Source organism: Acipenser ruthenus, chromosome 17 (genome assembly GCF_902713425.1).
Source record: "Acipenser ruthenus chromosome 17, fAciRut3.2 maternal haplotype, whole genome shotgun sequence".
In the NCBI taxonomy this organism is placed as follows: Eukaryota; Metazoa; Chordata; class Actinopteri; order Acipenseriformes; family Acipenseridae; genus Acipenser; species Acipenser ruthenus.
Window position 1 is genome coordinate 19,454,787 of NC_081205.1, and position 21,571 is coordinate 19,476,357.

Sequence of the window (21,571 nt, forward strand, 5' to 3'; positions counted from 1 at the left end):
TCATTCTCTGTATAGTACGTCCCATTATTATTTTTATAATTTTGTTGTTTTAAGGTAGCAGAGGTAGTCCAATCCTGTTTGGTTTATTGCTTCTGCTAGACTGCCCTTAGAGGTTCACCTGGACTTAATACCGTCTGTTTACTTTTCTACTATTTAACTTGTTTTCATGCTTTGATAAAGTATAATAGGATGGTGATCATCTGTGGATAGAAGTGGATGGACCAAAGCTGAAAGCTGAGTGTCAATATAACCCACACACAGGTGCTCTGAGCCCTGCAGCTATTATGTACTGCTTTATTGTTCATATAAAATTCAGTTTTCTATTCAAGACCAACCTTCAGGTATGCCAATGTGATTTTCATTAAAAATGGTGAAATGGTTGATGAATGTACTGTACAGAACTTACCTGTAGACTTGATAGCAAATGCATTGGTTTTATTTGAATAAAATACCTTATTGAACCAATGAGTTATTGTGAACTTAGTGTCAATGAGATGTGAGGCACATTGGCAATGACTACTGCCAGGCACAGCAGCATGCAAGCACAACCCAAGTAAGTCTATGGAACAGTAACCAAGCACACATTTCCACACAGTTTTATTTTAAAATGAAGCCACAACAAGAAAACAGACTAGGGAAGGCAGTAACATCAACTTTATTCCAATAAAGACAATATTCAGGTTAAGGTTCTTGGAAATCTAAGTTCTACAATGAGCATTTTTCTCTGAAAACATGTAATGTGTGAAAGGAATTCTTGATTATTGGATTATTAAGTGATGTAGGGGAGAGGAGGGGAATGGTTCAAACTCCACTTTTCTTCTCCATTCTGACATTTTTGATCCACTCCAGGTAGCTGCTGACTTTAGTGTAGACCCCCAGCTTGTCCATCCGTCCGCAGCCTTCCCCCCAGGAGACCAGCCCCACTAGGAACCAATATCTCTTGAAGTTTGTGACCATTGGACCCCCGCTGTCCCCACTGCAGGCATCCTTGCTGCCTCCCAACACACCGGCACACAGCATGTTATCTGTCAGCTGGTTCAGCATTAGCTCAGCACACTGTTCCCGCGGGGCCAACGGGATCTCAATGAAGTTGAGTGCAGAGCTGTAGCTGGTGGAATTCTCCCTTTCTCGCCCCCACCCTGTCACAGTAACTTTGGTGCCATTTCGCATCAGCACCTGTTCAGCGAGGTTACGCTGAGGCAGGCACACAGGCACAATAAACTTGGTGTAGGTGACTGGCGTTTGTAGACGCAGCAGGGCGATGTCATTGTCTGCTGTGACTCTGTCGTGCTTGGCATGACGCACAATCTCAGAGACAGGAATGGTGATCTCTGAGTCCTCAATACGGAGCCGCTCATAATCCCCTGGGGGGGCAACAAAAGGAAACTTGACTTTTTTCTACCCAATTTTACTACTGCTGTTTCTCCCCAATTTACAAATTACCATCTCTCACCACAGCAATTCTCCACAACAGCTCAGGAGAACTGAAATTCAGTGGGCATCCTCTGATCCCACCACCATGACAATTGTCCCTTTTCACCCAGGAGCCTGAGAGTGTTTTTTTTGCAAGCCTACAGGTGTCCTCATAAGCTTACCAGGCCAATGCATTGCATTGACTCCCCTGTGAAGACCGGCAACTTTGCAAAGCCAGGAGGCAAACTTGCTCTCCTCTGACAGAGTGGCTTGGTTTACATGACACTTCGAAATTATTTTCCATTGTCATGAAAATATGACATAGTATACATGTACAACACACATTCCACACATTGTAGGAAGTGCTACTTTCAAACCGTCATCTCAAAACTTTTTTTTTTTTTCCTGTCCTTCAAGATATTCTAAAATCCACTTCAAGAAAGCTGGTCGATATTATTAGTTGCGCCAGGCCGACACTGACAGACAAATATACCCTTATGTTTTAATATTAATGGCTCATTTGAATTTCTCTCCCTGAAAGAAAGCAACAGTACCAACACAAATTATGGAAACAAATGATTTTCAGCAAGACTGGGGGGTGGTATTTGCCATTTTTCCCTTACTCAGAACCCTTGCTTACTTAGTACCTTAGTATCTCTGAATAGATAGTCATCCCTATTTAAAAATATGCAAAACAGTTTAATGAGCATTCAGTGAGTTCAAGGAGTCATTCAGCATTGGTAGTAAATTAATCATATTTAGGGCACCACTGAATTATTGAGACAGATTGTTTATTAAAATCCTTAGCATGTTGTTAAAGATGGACAATGTCCTATTCAGGGATACCAAGATATGTAGTGAGCAAGTAGCCTGAGTGAGGTTATCTGGCAACAAACTCCCCATCTCGAGACATTTTCTTAAAGAGGAGTCCATTATCTATTAAGGGATGCCAAGACATTTAGTAAGTAAGGTATGTTATTGATTAATACTCAATAGCCATGCAGATGAGGGTAAACAAGCGAAAGCTTGCTCAGCGGTGTGTAATAAACACATTTTAAGAAGTGTTATTCTATTTTAATTAATACCTAACAACTTAAAACTGAGTATCTGCACACCTGTTTAAAAAAAGACCCACTACAGTTCCAATGTTTGCCCCAGTAAATGCTGCTATGATGGGATTTACATACCGAGTCTGACACTGAACTTGGTCCCATCGTGGACACAGTGCGCAGCTGTGAGCACCCAGGAGTGGTCAATCAGCACCCCTCCACAATGGAACCTCCCCATCGCATTCAGAATTAGTGCCTAAAGAGAAACACAATCAATAAAGGCTTAGTGGATTCAAAACTAACTGCTATACATCGTATTATATAATGCTGCTCTCCCATTGTTTTCTGTGGAAGTCAGCCATTCAGTTACTCCTCAATAATGGAATGGCAAATAAAGCCATCACTCATTAATGACACTTGTTCTAAAACCACTGCTTACTGATGAAACACACTGATGCGCAAGCCCTGCATTTGTTCTATAACAGTGATAATGGAAATGCTGGGGTGTTCTTGGTAGTAATGTTACTCCAGAGTCAATAAAGCTCTGAATTACATGTTTAAATATGCTTCCTTTTCCTGTCTAAGCCAAATAAAATTTAGTTTTCTTTACAGGATAAAAATGATTTTTTGATTAGGACCACATTTATCTTGTACAGCAATATTAAGAGCTTGGCGGTGCAGGGTATTGCAGAGGTCTGGTTTCCGTGTTTTAATTTGTGTTCTTTTAGTCTCAGGGAGAGAGCAAGTACCTGCCAGGGGCTCTGTCCCTTCTTCCCCTTCTCTCCTCCGGTCACCCAGGGCATGAACCTCGGTTCATTTAGGTTAGGTTCAGGTTTCTCAGCTTTCTCCACTTGAACCTTGCCACATGGAAAAGGATCTGCACAAAGACATCAAGCACAGACTAAAGATCCTGATATGTCTCATTCAGATCTGCTAAAATGAACACTCTGCAATCTCTTGGTAATTCAAAGAACTCAATTAAACAGCTATGGTGCAAGAGTATTTATTAACGAGCTCCATTCACTTTGGAACTTACTTCCAGGTTCTATTTGGAATGTTCGGTCAATCAGTATTTTTATATCTAAGCTTAAAACATTTTTGATTTGACCTTTTAAAAGTGCGTTTAAAGCTCCACTGTCTATTAATGTTTCTGTACCAGGGACCGCATCCCATCACTAGCATATTGTATTTGTATTTGGTCAGATTTTTTTGTGGGTTGTAGTAGTATATAGAGGGAGTCTGAGAGAAAAAAATACACTAAAAGTTTGGCGCTTCTTTCATTTGTTTGGTGTGCAAGGTAATCAAACATGCAATCTTCAGGTGTGAAAAAGTTATTTCCCCCCCTAGATAACTCAACCCAATTAAAGGGGTAATCAGGGTCAGCTGTTTGAGTACTTTGGTTAACAACCAGGCCTAATTTGGGCCAGCCCTGCCCAATATAAATCTGACTAACTTTGTCCCTTACAATCAGAGTGAACTTGTCAGCACACAGGTTCTAGAGGCACATCATGCCACGAACAAAAGAAATTCCTGAAGACCTCCGGAAAAAAGTTGTTGATGCCTATCAGTCTGGAAAGGGTTACAAAGCCATTTCTAAGGATCTGGGGCTCCACCGAACCACAGTCAGAGTCATATTGTCCAAATGGAGAAAGTTTGGGACAGTAGTGAATCTTCCCAGGAGTGGCCGTCCTGCCAAAATCTCTCCAAGAGCAAGGCGTAAAATTGTCCAGGAAGTCACAAAGAACCCTAGAACAACATCCAGGGATTTGCAGGCCTCTCTCACCTCAGCTAAGGTCAGTGTTCATGACTCCACCATCAGAAAGACACTGGGCAAAAATGGGCTTCATGGCAGAGTAGCAAGGCGGAAACCATTGCTCACTAAGAAGAACATGAATGCTTATCTCAAGTTTGCCAAAAAGCACCTGGATGATCCTCAAGAGTTCTGGAACAATGTTCTAGGACAGATGAGTCAAAAGTGGAACTTTTTGGCTGACATGGGCCCCGTTATGTCTGGCGAAAACCAAACACTGCATTCCACAGTAAGAACCTCATACCAACGGTCAAGCATGGTGGTGGTAGTGTCATGGTTTGGGGATGCTTTGCTGCATCAGGACCTGGACGCCTTGCCATCATTGAAGGAACCATGAATTCTGCTCTGCATCAGAGAATTCTACAGGAGAATGTCAGGCCATCTGTCCGTGAGCTGAATCGCAGCTGGGTCATGCAGCAAGACAATGATCCGAAACACACAAGCAAGTCTTCATCAGAATGGCTGAAGAACAAGAAATTTAAAGTTTTGGAATGGCCTAGTCAAAGTCCAGACCTAAACCCCACTGAGATGTTGTGGCAGGACATGAAACGAGCAGTTCATGCTTGAAAACCCACAAATGTCACTGAGTTGAAGCAGTTCTGCATGGAGGAGTGGGCGCTGTGAGAGACTAATCAATAACTACAGGAAGCGTTTGGTTGCAGTTATTGCTGCTAAAGGTGGCGTAACCAGTTATTGAGTCTAAGGGGGCGATTACTTATTCACACAGGGGCATTGGGTGTTGCATAACCTTCTTTAATAAATAAATGAAATATGTATCACATTTTTGTGTTATTTGTTCAATCAGGGTCCCTTTTATCTAATATTAGGTTTTGGTTGAAGATCTGATAACATTCAGTGTCAAAAATATGCAAAAATGCAGAAAATCAGACAGGGGGCAAATACTTTTTCACGGCACTGTATGTGTCTGCAGGAGAGAGCCAGATGCTCCGCCTGTGACACGCTACCAGCCGTGTTTTGTTTACAGGGAATCGGAGGCAGGGATTGGTCAGCTGCAGTTCCTTGACCAGCTGGTAGGCGTGTCCTGACAGAGTGTCTCGCTTTAAAAAGGAGCCCCTGACACACACACCCACGTGGAGAGCCGGGACCAAGTAGGTCACAACTCCTGGGGGAAAAGATGCTTTGAGAGAGCTTGTTGCAAAATAATCCTGCATGCCGGTGTGGCGTGACGGCGTCAGCTATGCTTCCATCTGTGTTTGTGTGAAAGAGTTAATTGAAAAACCTATTCACAATAAAAGCCTTCTAATAAAGAATTAAAAGTGACCTGTTGCCTGGCATTGTCGATGGTCATTTTTGAGTTCGTATCCCGGCAGACAGCTGCACAATCGCCTCTTCTTGTCTGGGTCTTCCTTGCAGATATGGTCACAGCCCCCATTGTCATCCGAGCAGTTTGTGGCAAAAACAGCTTCAAAACAAATGAGAAAGGTTTTAAACACAGGCCATGGTACAAGTACAAGTACACACATGGAGAGTTTATCTTTTTGTGATCCTAATACAGCAGTGATCACTAATATCATGAGGAAAGATTCCAACAGAAGGATAATTGAGCAGAGTATTAGTTAACATTACATCAGTAAGTGTAGAATTAATGGTGGATTTCATATTTAGACTTGTAGCACTGTTTAAAATCGGTTGGATTTAATCTAATCATTCTCAAAGCTCTTTGACTTCATTTAGCAAAATGTTTTATTCCTTTTAGAAAACTTGCACTTGTGGCTAAATAGGGCTCCCGTTCTTAGGAGGATGTAAATCAAAGTCAATCCGAAACATATTTGTTAGCATGGAATAGCATGGAATTTACTGCATAAAGGAACTACATCATCACATACTAGGGAGATGTGTGCTGGATAAGAAGTCAACAGGGGAACAGAGCTACACATTTTTTTAGCAATGGCTGTTGATGACTGCCATGTGGGAGAATGAAGAAACGGAAATTTTAGAGGGTTCAGACAATTGGATCTTCAGAAGGCTGTCTAAAATTGTATGTACAACTATGGCCAAAAGTGTTCCATCACCCGACTATAGAATTAACTAATTGTGCTTCGAATGAAACCTGATGAATAATGTTATGTTAACATATTGAATTATAATTTTGTAGTTTCTTTGATTACATGATGTTAAATAAAATATCAAAATTATGTTTATATATAGTTTTATGGGAAAAAAAGTCTCAATCCTAAAATTCTAGATGATGCTAAACATTTGGCCATAGCTGTAAATTGAAAATAAAAATAGCGACGAACGTTCTGTCAATTGTAGCATCCATTGCTGGGGTAGTTTTTTTTTCTGAACGTAGTACTGTTACAGGGTTCTTTAAAACACAGCACAATATTATCCCACAATCCACCAGTGTCCTTGGCCAGGGCTAACTGTGGCTATGAGGCATTAGTGAGATACTTACGGAATTGGCAGAGCCTGCCTTCAAATTCAGGCTTACAGTCGCAAAAGAAATCCCCAGTCTGGTCTATACAGGTTCCATTATAGCACGGGTTCGACAAACACTGATCTCCATCTGAAAAAAGAGGATCTTCATCAACTGGGTGTATGCTTGAGCTAGTCATTCATTCAGTTTTACTTGGAACTATTTAAGCAGTGCATGTTGTCTTCTAAATTTGACACTACCGAAGCTTTCACTACTGAAAACTTGTGTATATTTCTCTCACAGTGTTTTAGACACATTATTGTAACCTTATAGTGTGGTTCAGGGAGCAGGAGCTAGGACTACTCCCCTATTTAAACCTCAAGTCACGCCCTTAATCTGCATAAACTGGTTTCATTTTTGTTTTCCCGTTTTCTGCTCTCTAGGTTCCCCTTGGGGGAAGTAATGCTTGCTTCCCATCCTTGGAAACTGATTGGTTCTGTCTCACCTCCGCGAGGGCGGCTCACTGCGGGCCAAGGGGAAACCTCTACTCCTTCCTAAGTCCCAAAGCACTTCTCTCCTATTCTCAGTTCCTAAGGTTATTCCTCCATGCAGCCCTTGCTCCTGTCCCATGAAACTGTATTAACAATAAATTCTAATGTGGTATACCAAAGTGAAAGCATAGAAAAGTCTGGAAAAGAACATTCAAAACTAACAGGAACATAGGAAAATATGGTACATGCACAGCTTAATCAACACTTACCTATATATTTAGACCAGAAATCTATCTGTAGAGGATACAAAATGGACATAAATTAGTGTTTGTAATGTGTAGCTCCAGTCTCTGAAACTGGATAACTTGAACAGGTCATTATAGGTCCTTAGAATGAAACAGGTGTACAGGAAAATAGGTGTTACACTCCTAATAAAAGATTACCGTAATACATTTGCATGGTAATTTTTCACTTTTCCAGTGCTTTTACCATGTTTTATCATGGTTTAACATGGTTTTCCATGCCTCCCTGCGTTTTACAGTGCTTACCTGTGCTTTCACTAATCTTTATTACAATTTGCAATGTTTTTACTACTTTTATAAGGGGAGAAAATGGGTTTATTAATGGGATGAAGAGAGGGACAGGCATGAGCAGGCCGGCTCACCGTGGCCTCGGAGGTCTTGAATATCTCACGAGCCTCCTCCATGTTGCAGTGCTCCTCATAGCACTCCCGCTCCAAGTTCCCAGGCTTTATCTCCTCCAGTAAGCTGTTAGCTCGTTTGTGGATGCGCAGGACAGAGTTGGCCTGGCGACTGCTGTAAAATACTAGTGAAAAAAAAGTAACATCTGGAGAAAAAATGAATCTGCTTTACCTACTAACTGAAGCATGCACATTGGATCACACAAGCTGGATTTACAGGCAAGGAAGCTTGTGTTGCTAAATCTAAGGAATCTACCAGACAGAGATTCTTGCGACACTTATTTGGAGGGTAGTGTACATGTAATGAATATCTATTCATTAAAGAACTAACTTAAAGTACATGGTGCAAACTAAATAATCCCAGTAAATCTGATACCTATTGCCATCATTTTGTAGGTCCTAGATTTTCCTATATGGAAAACGCACACATCGTGGTAAAGGTGAATTCAGTTTTTTTATGGTAATTTATCTGAAGCTGTTAATGAAGAAAAAATGTCAAATCCACCTTGCAGATACTTCAGTGCAATACTTCAGGTCAACTTCGAGATGTCTTATGAAGGAATTCCTTTGACATTGAAAACACGTCAGTCATTGGAAAAGCAGGGAGTGAAATGTAAGCCAATAGGTCTGGCTTCTGGGAGTTTGTGCTCTTCAAAGAAAATAAATGGAAAACTTTTCCAATGTTTCTTTTTGTTTTCATATGTTTTAAAAATAACCTTAGACATTGTCCAAAAAAACAATGTCAGAATAGTTTTTCCAACAAGTAATTAAACTCCCAGAAGCAACTGTCGGCTTCATTCCTTCAACGGGAAGTGCAGTGTGGAAAAGATTGCAAGAGACAGTTTTTTTTTTTCTGCCAGTTTTATTGTTTACAAATGCTATGAAAAAATACCATTAAAAATCAAAAAATCACATTTAACATAATGTGTGCCTCTTTCATATAGGAAAACATGAGGTCTGCAAAGTGATGGTTATGCACAGTTGGAATTATTTTGTAAGCTGTGTGCTACAACAAGTGTAGGTTCATTGCACTTGTTTGTTTGACTGGCAAGGTGACCTACCTGAGGCTTGGATGACACTCGTGACCCACAAAGCCACCAGGAATGGCACAACAAGACTGGACTTCCCCATGACACCCACACTCACTGCAAAACAAGAGACTGCTAAGACATCCTTTGGATAACCTGGCCATACGTTGTCTACAAACAGCACCTGAGCAGTGTATTGTAGGAACCGTCTTGTTAAATGATATAACCTGAAGCTGTTTCATCTACCTCAGCATGGTGAAAATGGCATTTAGATGTAAGACATCTAAATACCATTTGGCCTGTTGCATAATACACCTTAACTATTAAGTCTTTAAGTATAGCTAGGCTTACTCCTTTTCAATATTTATCTTTTAGGGGCTCGCAAAATACCTTCTTAAATGATTCATCTTTGAGTATGTATTTGACTGGGGTTCTAATTATCCAACGGGTTTCACCACTTCCAGTTTATGAGTCGTTGTGACCAGCTAAGCTGAAAACATGCTGTGATAGAGTGGGGTGGAGATACTGGGATGTAGAAACAGCTATAGGAAAGCATTGGGTATCATTACACCCATTTCATGTGTTGTGACTTTCCTTAGCTTGAATATCAAACTCAAGAAACATGAGGAAAACGCTGGGGAAATTGAGGTCTTTTATGCAACTGCTCTGTGGACATCAAGCCATTAGGCACTGCTATCCTAGTGTGGCAGCCTTTTCCTTCCCTGTTGCTTAGTGCTTTGTGCTTAGTACAGTCACTATATGCTACACGAGGATGAAACGTAATAAAACCTTACTTTTTGAACTGCCCCATAAAATTGAAGGTGTGGAAAAGCTAGTCCTAGCGAATGTCACAAGTGACACCCAACTGGTTAATTCCTGCTTCATGATGACTGAGCAAATGAAATCTAATTGTGAATAAAGTGCAGTATGCAGCTGCCCACAGTCTACACGCGATGCTTAACACCCTCAGCTTGTAGAAGACCATATTCAATTATTTCTATTTAAATAGTGTTGTTTATAAAAAGTACCTGCAATTTCAGATTAGTAAGTTAGAGACACTGACTCTGGTTGTTCGGTCCCACGTTGAGACAGGAGTTCTGGGGTGTGAAGGGAAGCAAAATTGTCAAGACAAAGTAAAGTTAAACAGTTCCACAAATAAGCCAGCATCAGCAGCAGGGAAAGTACAGCCTGGACAATAATGGGTGAGCAGCTCACTGCAATAAGAGTGGTCGTGTAAAGATATATAGGTGAGGAGGAGTAAGATTTTAAAACTAATGAAGAGTTCACTGTCAACCAATGCAAAGATTCATGAGAGCCGTGTGAGTACCCAGGCAGCAGCCTATTCAAAGGCCTCTGGGAGGCCAGCCAGCAAATAATGACAACAGGTAACCCTTGAAGTGACAAAGGCTACTGTAAGGGTTTACTTTACTTTGGCTGTTGCTGATTGTACTGTATGACACTCTGTATGAAACTCATTTTAGAAATCAAAGAGGACTTACACTGTATTGCATAGCCTGTTTCCTGAATAAGCCTTTTCCTTATATCTTTGTGGCAGCATGCTTTTTAGCTGTGTTTTTTTTATTCATTCAGAATATGGGATAAATAGGTTCAGTCTGTCTGTACTGTATGTCATATTTAAACATATATATGGAGAATTTGTACTGAAATGTACAGTATGTGCAACACTTGGACTGTGTCTCCTGGTATCTTCCCTTATTTTAGTAGACTCCCTCACATGGTCTACCAGAAGAAGATCCTTTGGTCAGACCAGTGATAATGGTACCTGATTTCAGAATGACATCGTTCATACAGACTTGATCAGGTTTAGAAACATGTAGCATGTCTCTTTTTTAAGTGTTTGTATTACTGTTTCCTTCCTGTAATAATATTTCAATTTTTGTAAATGTTTAATATCTCTTTCTTTCATTCCTTAAAGTAATTGTAGCTAACAAAATAGTTCCATGAAATGTCTCTGCCATGCATACGTCTCATGATATAGTGTGGCAGAGTGTCCCGCCCCTATTATTATTATTTGTATTATTGTTTGCGGCGAGGATAACAGCGGCGCGTATTTCTTATTATTTATATTTAAAAACCCCGTGAGGATGCATCAGCTACTGATTATGTAACTAGCTGACAGTCATGCATTCTTACCAAACGCGTGCAGACTCTGGCCGAGGGGTAATAAGATAATTAACAACTAGTTAACCCCTCGGCCAGAGTATAAGAACCTGCAGCTGTCCGTTCTGCGGGGGTGGAGTGTACAGAGTAGAGTACCGGGAGCGGAGAGAGCGAGTGAAAAAATAACGACATTTAAAAACGACTGCTAAACAGTATTTGTTTATTTGTTTGGCCCCTGGGGCTTTTTTGTTTTTTGTTTTGTTGATTGTTTAAATCTTTTGTTTTGTTTATTTGATTCATTAAACACGCTGAGTGCTGTTGCATTCAGCTTCACCCGCCCATCCATTGTTTTGGTTTCAGTTACTTCCTGGTCCGTGACGTCACCACTGCGATCCAGTCTGTCACATATAGTGAACACAGATTTTCATTTCAAAACATGATATCTAGTACTAGACTAGGTTAAAGAAAACTTTGTTGGAAGCCATACATGCCAATAGTCCCTATACGGCTGGGACAGTCCCGATTCCTTGCAAATGTCCCACGTCCCGATGCATAGGAAGAAAATCATGATATTTATCCTTGGAAATTCTTTACAGCTCTAGGGCATTCGTTGTCTAGTCTGTACTGTTTTAATTTTCTTTCTCTCTCTCTCTCTTGGCTGCTGACCCTCATGCACCGCACTACCTAGCAGAGATTGTGTTCACATGACCAGATCTCAGTTTATTGACATGTGTCATATCCAGTCATATTGGAGAAGCGTATTGTTTCCACACTGCTGCTGCAATATGATTTGATGTGTATAATTTAGAGTAGAATGTGGGAGTCAATGGAACATGGACTGGAGTTATTATTATTATTATTATTTATTTCTTAGCAGACGCCCTTATCCAGAGCGACTTACAACTGTTACAAGATATCACATTATTTTACATACAATTACCCATTTATACAGTTGGGTTTTTACTGGAGCAATCTAGATAAAGTACCTTGCTCAAGGGTACAGCAACAGTGTCCCCCGCTGGGGATTGAACCCACAACCCTCCGGTCAAGAGTCCAGAGCCCTAACCACTACTCCACACTGCTGCCCTAGCGACACCTGTCATTATCGTACAGCATTTGTTGATCACGGTTCAGCCATTCATTTTTTTTTTTTTCAGTTAACGAAAACTAAAACGAAAATGGTCAAAAACTGAAAATGTAAAATGTTCCTAAACAAAATACTAATAGAAACTAGAAAACGTTTAAAAACTGGAACGAAACTGAAAAAAATAAACATGAAAAACGGGCTGTATTAATATTGTTTCAAGAAAATGCTATATAAATAATGTCATTTAAATAAAGTCAGCCTGTCGGGTCCAGCAAATGAAAATTGCAAAAAAAATAAATAAAGTGCTTGTTTAACAGTGACTGGAGTAAAAAATATTTATTTATTCTGCGCAGTAGTTTGTGAAGACCACGTGTTGTGCTTCTTTTGTGGCCTTCACTATGATAATGGGTGTTTAGTGTATGTGTTTTTATGAGTATAAGCCTATTCCCCCCTTCCCTGAGGGTGTCCCGCTGAACAGAATACAAATGTTGGCAAGCATGGGAAGCCTGAGTCATTTCACCCGGAGATTGAGATTGTCCCCAACACATTAATTGGCTTCCTTCCTGTCAATAACCAATCAGCTGCTTTGCCTATTGACCGACAGGAGGCACTGCCGAGATGAAATATCATGACCCAAGGTGTAAAGAGTTTCTTTACCCTAAAGTCGTGCCAGATGATTTAACACATGTGTGCTATAGCATGTTATTTTAAAATGGATAAGATTTATGGAATGACTTTGTTAGCTACAATTACTTAAATTTCCTCATTGCTTTCCAATGACGTCATCGTCTTAAACTGAATGACTGTCCTGAAACGGACACTGTTATTTAGGTTGCTAGTTTAGAGGAATTGCTCCCCTCGTTTTAAGCTTTTATCAGATATGGAGAATACATCATGAACATTGTTACAGCCTCACGAGTGAAATAACCAGAGCACTCTGCCCACGTTCTTGGAGTAGTTTGTTTATATAACAAGGATACTTATAACTAAATAAACTGAATTTCCTTTCGATCAAGCTCTGCATCTGCTTAGCAATGTAATGTGGATTTAAATGAATGCAAGATAGATGCCAAAATAAATGAGACTAAAAATGAATTCAGGACCAAAAACCATGAAAAAGTTATCCAATGCTAGATCTATCAAGTGCATTGTCACATGATTCAAATGGAGTTAGGAACTCTCCCCAGTCTACCAATTAGGATTTGCAAGACAAGCTGAAAGCCAGGTAAAGGTATAATTATCCATGTACTAAGTTTGAAATGTGTGTTTAACTACTGTGGTACATTTCAGAGGAGGTGATAAGAAACCAGGCACCATATTCTCAAAGCCTTTACTCAAGACTTTAAATAATTCCTGTTTTACATAACTAGAACCAACAGACTAATAGATAACAGATCTTATGCAAAACATTTTGTAACTAACAATGAATTCTCTCGTTTCACAGTATATTTCTAGTAAATTATTTATATAAATATGTCCCCAGGTAGACATATTTGGTTTGGTTTTTCATAAACAGTGTATTAAACAATTTTGCTCTGTGACAATCATTATAACTTATTCCTTTAGTTTTAGCAGAGCATTTGTCATATTTAAAATGTAATTATATTCCCAACCTTTGTGAAACAAAATAGCTGCTCAATCATAACAAATGATAAACTTAAATAAATAAATAAATAAATCAATCAATCACAACAAAAATTGCAATAAAATAAGAGTTACTCACAGTCTCTGATATTAGCAGGTTTGATATGAGGACAAGGCTATTCAAACTCTTGTTAATAACTAACTTTAAATATTTACTCAGAGCCACTGCTCTGGAGGCCTTTGATTTCTTGGGTAAACAAATCCTCCTCCCTCACTCCCCTCTCAAACACAGACCAAGAGGAAATGCCACCGTCATCTACAGTAGTACGCACCACCATTGACTTGTCTTTTATTTTAAATGTATTGCCCCTAATACATTTAAGTGTCCTGTAATTAATGTTGATTTAAATGTTGTTATTGGATTTGTTTGTTTATTTAACCAGGAGATTTATCCATTGAGACCAAGGCCTTGTTTACAAGGGGGTTCTGGAAAACAATAAAATGACAATTACAAGTACAAGCAACACAATAAAAACATGTGCGGTTCAAACTGAACCAGCAGCACACAGAGATCAAAAAACAGACTACATAACACATCTATGTGTTAGGGCAGCAGTGTGGAGTAGTGGTTAGGGCTCTGGACTCTTGACTGCAGGGTCGTGGGTTCAATCCCCAGGGGGACACACTGTGGCTGTACTCTTGAGTAAGGTACTTTACCTAGATTGCTCCAGTAAAAACCCAACTGTATAAATGGGTAATTGTATGTAAAAATAATGTGATATCTTATAACAATTGTAAGTCGTCCTAGATAAGGGTGTCTGCTAAGAAATAAACAATAATCATGTGTTAATGTGGAGTGAAGGAGAAGCATTGGCAGGAGGTTCTACGCAATCCCCAAATATGAGCTTTAAAACCAGAGAAAGAGAGATGATCAAATTCCATCTTCATACTATAATGGAGAGTTTTTGATGTTGTGTTCTTTAGCCCAGTTCTGAATCCAATCCGCTAGGGTTTGATCAAGTTTATGGGGGTGGAGAAAAGAAGCCAGCTTGTTAGGGTGTATTCCAGTAGGAGTAGTTCAAGAATGATTACCTGAAATCGATTTTGCCTGGCTGAAGTCCAATATACTCATGTATCATTTACATTTCTATTTAATTACAGACACTATGAAACCAAATCACTTCATTTCTCAATTGACTTTAATACTAATTAAGTTTTCCCCCTTAATTTCCCCATTACTGATGCATGTTTTAACAGGTGTTTACCCCTGAAATTCAACCCGTTAACTGGGGGATCAAAATACAGAAGAACAATTGCTATGCCCCATTTTAGTTAATCACAGTGCACATTTAAATGAATGACTATGCACAATTTCAACAGCAATAAAAAGCATGTGTTGTCAGGAAAGAATACAATAAACCAAGAGAACTGATAGGTACGTAAAGGATTAAGCATGATTTGCCGTATTACGGGCCTTGAGCTTCTGGTTTATAACAGAACTTCAATTTTTATATATATTGAGAAGATAATAAATATCTTGCTAGTTTACACTCTTAACCGCTGTGATGGAGTGAATGTCCCACATAGGAACTAGGGGTCTTTTGGACAGCACACCAACCTAAAGGAACAGAAGTAAAAAAGCCACCATTGTTGGTAAGGGCAATCACTCGGGTGATTAATGATCGAGTGGAGAGTAGTAGGACTAGGTCTCTGGTATCTAAGGGCAGGGTTTGCTTGTTCTGTTTGGGTAGGAGGGACCACTGTGGTGTTAAACCCTACAGCCAATTCTAAGTTCATAAATTTGCTGTTGTGGGGATGGAATGAGCCTAGCTTGCCCTGAAAATTTAGGACTGAAGAGAAAGATCTGAACATGCTAGTGCTTTCTTTTGTGTTTGTTTGTTCTCCCACCTTAAAGGGACAGTACAGCGTTGGAAAATATTGTATATAAAAGGGTGCAAAGATACTTGTGGTACATCATGGAACTGCAGGCATACCAACGTATCTTCGGTCACTCCATGTGCCCCTTGAGGTAGTCTTTTCACAAGCATTTTTTTTGTTTTGTTTTGCAAGAATACTGTAGTAGTAAGCACAGTAATTATCTAAGCACATTAAATAGCACACCAAACAAATACTTAAAATAGTTTTACACAAGATTAAAGAATGAAAGACACAAAGTGGTGTAACTGAAAACAAACATGTTTACTGGAAGATTGGTGCTTTCTGTACAAGAACAATGTATTTACACACCCCAGATGGGACTATGTACACAGGAGAAAGAAAGGAGCATATGAATTGAATAGCAGACAACATTACTATAAATTAAACAATAAATACACAACGGAAACTGTGAGAACAGGGCCCCAGACACTGGGCCAGGGGCCACAGTCTTGTGCAAGCTTCCCCATATGATATGTAAAATGAACTGCTCCCATTAACCCTTTCCTGCTGTGTGGAATCCCCCTGGTAAGCGGCTGGTCCTTAAAGTGCAGACTGTGGCCTGCACTGTACAGAGAAAAGCAAATCATTACAGACTGAAGGGAAAAATAGCCAGATATGAAGTCTTTACATACACAAAACTTATTTCCTGAGGATGTAACTACTACTATTTTAAAAACCATTTTATAAAGGCTATCCAGTCAATACCAACGTAGCTGGGATAACATCCATCACAAATTTCTCTTATTTGTTATGTACCTGTAAGCTTTATGTATTCATTTTAATATAAGTTTGTCATCATAGTAACCCCTTCCCCCAAGTAGTTTAGTATGCATGCCCTTATTGTTTCTTGTCTTGCCCACAACCTGATAGTGTCATCTCAGCACTGGTCTGATTAACATGGTGCAGTCTATTATCTAATTATCTAATAGTAACTATTAGATAATTCAGTGCTACCCTCACATCATAGCTGTATTTCCAAAGCTGATACAGCAATAAGATTTTCAGATGATATTCTTCAGTTACAAAACCAAATGGTGTTGAAACTAAACCTCAGACACCTGGCAGAGTTTCCTGCAGGGCTGTTAATACCCAGAATTGCAAATCGACGATTCCTGCACATTGCAGGTATACTGTTGTTGCATTAACATAGACACACATGGATTAGGATCTTGTCATCACAAAACCACTTCCGAGTTTCATCTTGAGCCAGTTACATATAGTAAGACAGAACCTTACAGTACACTTACATTTGTGGGGACGAGGTATTCTGATAATTACAAAGGATCGTATTTTGACCACATACAGCTGCCTGGACTCACTTTGAAAGTGTAATACGGTAATTTCACAGATAATGGAGCAAGTAACACTAACATAATGAAGAATGTATTTCAATGGTGAGTGAATGATCCCTAAATTCACCTCAGAAAATAATCTGTTCAAATAGCTTCTACATTTTCTTCAGGTTCTAAAAAATGTGAATCAAATGGCAAGAAAGGAAAAAACACAAACAGGCCTGGTGCTTAGCTGACGCAGAAACACAGCATTCGGTAATGTCTGCAGGTTTCGCTGCTAATGCTGGAGAAAGGGACTCAATGGTGGTTACACTTTGGTGTACAGGTGAACTTGGAGAGAACACATTTCAGAGCTATTTTAAGGCCATTACATTAAGATAACTGTGCTACTTCAGACCAAGTGTTCTTAAAGGCGGCATGACAGCAGCCCACCACTGTAATGTGTTTCAATGGCATGTTCAATAATATGCATGTCCTGCCCTCATGCAGTAATATCCGAGCACATTTGTCCTTCTTAATCCTGCACTGAATTTCACCCAAACTATCTAAAGTAATGGGAATGCTTCAGCATGTCACAGGCTCCACCTGTATCTATTTTGTGCAGTCACTGCATCCCTCCACTGCCCTTTCGGCTGGGATAAAGTAAGAGTAGCACACAACCCTCAAATGAGGGATATGTGGCCACTGTGAAAGGCAACAACTTTTAGTCTTTGTCACATCCAAAAAAAAAAAAAAAGCTTCACAGCTAAATGCTTCACATGGTATAAAACAGTGCATTACATAAAAATAAGTATCACAAGACGACACTGGGAACAAAACCCAGTACAGAGCACTGTTGTGCTGCTTCTCCCCAGGACAAAAATTTCTCAACATGTCTATTGTTTTTCCAGTATACATCAAACAGGCTGAGTACATCAAACTAAATGGTACACAATTAAACAGGGGAACTGGTTAAAACAGGGATACAATTTCTGGACTACAGCACCTACCACGGCCCCAAACTCAGTGAAACTACAGTACTCGACTACTGACTTGCACCATCACATGCACCCTAAAGGTAACTTGCATGAACTACCTTAATCAGAAAAGTCCGATTGTACTTATTCCTGTAATACCAAACATTGCCGTTAGCAGTTGTACTGTGCATATCTGGTATTAACCTAGACCAAAACCCTGACCTAACAGTATATAGCTCTATAGATAAAATAGATGGTCCCCAATCCTAAAGCCAAGGGTGAACTGCCAGTCACTTATTAACCTGGTGTGTGTACTGGTATAGTGAGCTCTACTGCATCAATTAAATTTGGGGATATGTGGTCTGGGAGCAGTGAGGTTTTCAAAAATGTAATAATATTACTGAAGTGATCATTGCAATGGGAAAATGGTTTGCAAGGCAAATGGGAATTATTTGTATCTCTGAAATGAACCAAATCTCCAGTTATGCCTGAAAGCAGTGAGCACCTAGCTAGCTATTAGGCATACATTAAGGACATCTGCAGGTCTCAATTTCTTACTCAAGTAGATTTTATGACTGTTTAAAGTGATTGATGATTTACTCAGGACATCAACACAGGGTGTCAAGAAACCTGCTTCATACAATTCCATACAGACTTACTGAACACTTAATTTAAAAACAACATTAATACACTTACATACATATATAGTTTAACACTTAATTGTGCCCCTCTGCGAGATATTGAAACGCAGTACTGAAACGTGTCAGCTGAAGTTGATGAGAGGCTTTTACATTCACCTATACAAGGTGTATTTTGGGATCAAGTTCCCAAACTTTCCTTCATGTATGTTTTTATTTTATTTTTTTGCACTTGATAACAGTCCAGCTACAAAGAATTTCACCAACAAAAAGGTAATAGGCGGTTTGCTTTTTACCGCCAAGGCTTGATGTGCTAGTTGTCCACAGTGCTTTCCATATTTCATATTGAACTTGTTTGTAGCAGCCACCTTCTCTTTTTCAGACAGTAAAGAACACATTCTGATGATCTGCTATTGTTAAGACTTTCTGGAAGTTAACCCTGGGTTTGCTTAGAGCCTTTGGCACAATTAAAAAGCTCTCAATCAGCTTGCGTTCTGCATAAACCTGAAATATAAACGATTTGTTCAACACATTTACACAAGGAGGGTGCAATTCAGGCAATTGTTCTGCAGTGCAGTGAGCTCTCCCACAGTTCTTTAAAAATAGGGAGTTGAATCAAACATATGACAGTTCCATAAAGTAGGTGCATGATTTTGTTAGATTCCATACAATGACCGCCTCATTTTGATTGGCTTAGAATGCAGTATTGGTTTCCTGGTTTGTAGGTAGTCATGAGAAGTATCTAGCAAATAGGAATGTTAAATTCAGTATTTGGCAGTGTATTTGTAACAGGTACTTGAAATGATCCAGATTAATGTCAGAGTTGTTTGAAACTCCTCTTAATGACTGTCTAGTAATCAAGGATGGGGGGGTGAATGTGGCCATTATATTTAGGAATATAGCCAAGGCATCACTGGTTTATGGGCTGGCAAGCATCACCACACTAGAAGATGGTCATTTGTAGTAAGACTCGCCACACCTCAAGTACACTGCGAGACTACCTTTTACCTCCTGTGAAGTGGATTCTTAGTATAACAGAACATCTTCAAAGTGTGTTATTGTGCCTATATTATAAGACATGTTAAAATAATATATTCGTGTGAGGAGGTCAACAAGAACTACACCTGTGTAGTTTAGACAATTGCATTGGGTTGAATTGCTTTTCAGCCAATGAGTCATTGGTTTGTCCATGCCATTTTATAATAAATAATTAATAGAAAGAAATTTGACAACATATTAACATTTTCCTTTATGAAACAATTTTTTAAATGTAGTTTCATAAGATATTCAAATATTGTGATTGGCTGTTGAAGTGAAAATACTGGCGCCACCAACAAGGGTTCAAAGTCATCAATTTGATTTGGTCCCTATGGCAACAGCCATAAAGTAAACAAACACAGGCGAGTTCCTCGGTTTGTGGTCCCTTTCTAATGACATGGACTAACCTTTAACCCTTTCTATGATATAGACAGACAATCGCTATCATGGGGCTGTCCATGACAAAACAAGCAACACAACCACAAAGAAAACAAACATAATCAACTGTCGTGGACAGTTTATTTTCTCTTCTATAGCGTATTTGCCTCATTAAATCACAGATCCTCAATTCTGTGTCGAGGCATTTACTACAGTTCCTTGAGTGTTTCCATCCGATGATTTCATGTACTAGAAGACAACTCTTACTATATGTCTACCTTTGGCTTCAGGTAGAGACCTAGTGATTCCAATGATGGTATGTGTGTGTAAGTCGAGATACTAACAATGCTGACTGGACAGGGATATGTGGCAGTGATTTTTACTATAATTATTCTACCGTACACTGCGATTACATCCTTCTTTAGTTCTACCCAGATCTACACAGGCACCCTGTACTGCACTGTGATTGGTTCTGTGAATCTGAGACTGCTCTTAGCTAGGCTGATGAGGTACTGTGTAAATCAGTTAAGGCACTATGGTCCACGTCTTGGGCTTTAAGTGATGGGACCATTGATCGGACAGTGGTCGTGTCTCAAACTTGATTGTCATGGTGGATACAAACTTGGTCCATTTCCAGACACAGTTCTGGATAACTGGCTAGGGAGGTCAGTGCCACACAGTGGATTGAGTTTTTCTGTTTAGCAGCCATTTTCTAGAGGTCTGTCCAGGCACTGTATGTATGGCTCCAGGTTTCTGGACAGCATGTGGTCACTGGGCAGGGTAGTTGCTATCCAGACAGACCCGCTCCCCTGCATCGTGCCTGGTCTCATGGCCCCTTGTAGATGCAGGCAGTGAGAAGGGAGGCTACCCCTCCCCGACAGGTGCGCTCCGACTCAGCTCCTTGATCCCGTGTAAAATCCTCTTCATATGACCCACCTTCGTCACACCCAAATCCTGCAAGAACAGGGAGAGATATCACCACACTGCCCCCTGCTTGAACAAGGGGAACCTGAAAACTAACTCCCTTAAAGTAATTCTAGCTAACATAGCTTCATAAATGTTCTCTGCAATGAACATCCATGTATTTATTGTGTCACATTTACGAATTATTCAGGAACCCAAATAAACGGCCATATAAAAGGCCAATTGACATACAAGGTAAGTCACATGGTCTTTATATACACTTCATTATTTTTTTTTACATTTTTTTACGTCTCATACCAGGAAATGGTATGAGACGAGAGCAATATAATAAATCTAAGAAACCCAAAAAGTACAAAAAATTGACAAGCAAAGTTTGATCACAGAACTGACATCTGGGTCTCAAACGGGCAGTTTAGAAAGAAACATGTCTTGCACTTCCTGAAATTGTCTCCAGCCCACACTGGCCCCTTCCTGTCAATTACCAAATCAGCTGCTTCTCCTTACGAACTTGCATACCGTAAATCTTCAAATAATTGCCGGGTCTCAAATACGCGCTGGGTCTGCTGGCAAATATTGTAAATAAACGCCAGAGGCGTTTAATTGAAGTTTTACGGTACTTTTAGCCAGTGACATGCTTTGACCCAGAAGACAATGCTGAGGTGAAATGAACAAAGAAGTAAAGAACTCCCTGGACAGACAGGCAAGAAAAGTGGGAATTTTACTGTAGGTTTTACTGTAGACACA

At 39.8% G+C, this 21,571-nt stretch overlaps 2 protein-coding genes across 5 annotated transcripts in view; both read right to left on the reverse strand.

The window, feature by feature from the left end:
* Nucleotides 1-639: 639 nt before the first annotated feature.
* proca (protein C (inactivator of coagulation factors Va and VIIIa), a) lies at nt 640-13,913 on the reverse strand. The gene is made up of 10 exons (XM_034039767.3): nt 13,803-13,913; nt 9,900-9,968; nt 8,905-8,988; nt 7,808-7,968; nt 7,413-7,437; nt 6,692-6,802; nt 5,555-5,695; nt 3,212-3,339; nt 2,601-2,718; nt 640-1,364 (listed from the first exon to the last, which is right to left on the reverse strand). The coding sequence occupies exons 3-10, from the start codon at nt 8,972-8,974 to the stop codon at nt 802-804; spliced, it is 1,317 nt and encodes a 438-aa protein (XP_033895658.3). The 5' UTR covers nt 8,975-8,988; nt 9,900-9,968; nt 13,803-13,913; the 3' UTR covers nt 640-801.
* A 1,930-nt stretch (nt 13,914-15,843) lies between these two features.
* LOC117423682 (diacylglycerol kinase delta-like) overlaps nt 15,844-21,571 on the reverse strand; it is a 51,303-nt gene continuing 45,575 nt past the window's right edge. For all 4 annotated transcript variants that reach the window (XM_058990052.1, XM_034039758.3, XM_058990050.1 and 1 more), the window contains one exon: nt 15,844-20,857. In XM_058990052.1, coding sequence (XP_058846035.1) covers nt 20,768-20,857 — 90 coding nt within the window. In that variant the 3' untranslated portion in view covers nt 15,844-20,767. The remainder of the gene's footprint in view (nt 20,858-21,571) is intronic.

Excerpts from the sequence above, each read along its gene's own strand:
- proca (XM_034039767.3), bottom strand. The coding sequence starts at position 8,974 with ATGGGGAAGTCCAGTCTTGTTGTGCCATTCCTGGTGGCTTTGTGGGTC. Across the intron at positions 5,696-6,691 it reads AGGCAGGCTCTGCCAATTCC|CTGTTTTTGCCACAAACTGC; the intron begins GTAAGTATCTCA and ends TTTGTTTTGAAG. Across the intron at positions 2,719-3,211 it reads AGGGACAGAGCCCCTGGCAG|GCACTAATTCTGAATGCGAT; the intron begins GTACTTGCTCTC and ends GTTTCTCTTTAG.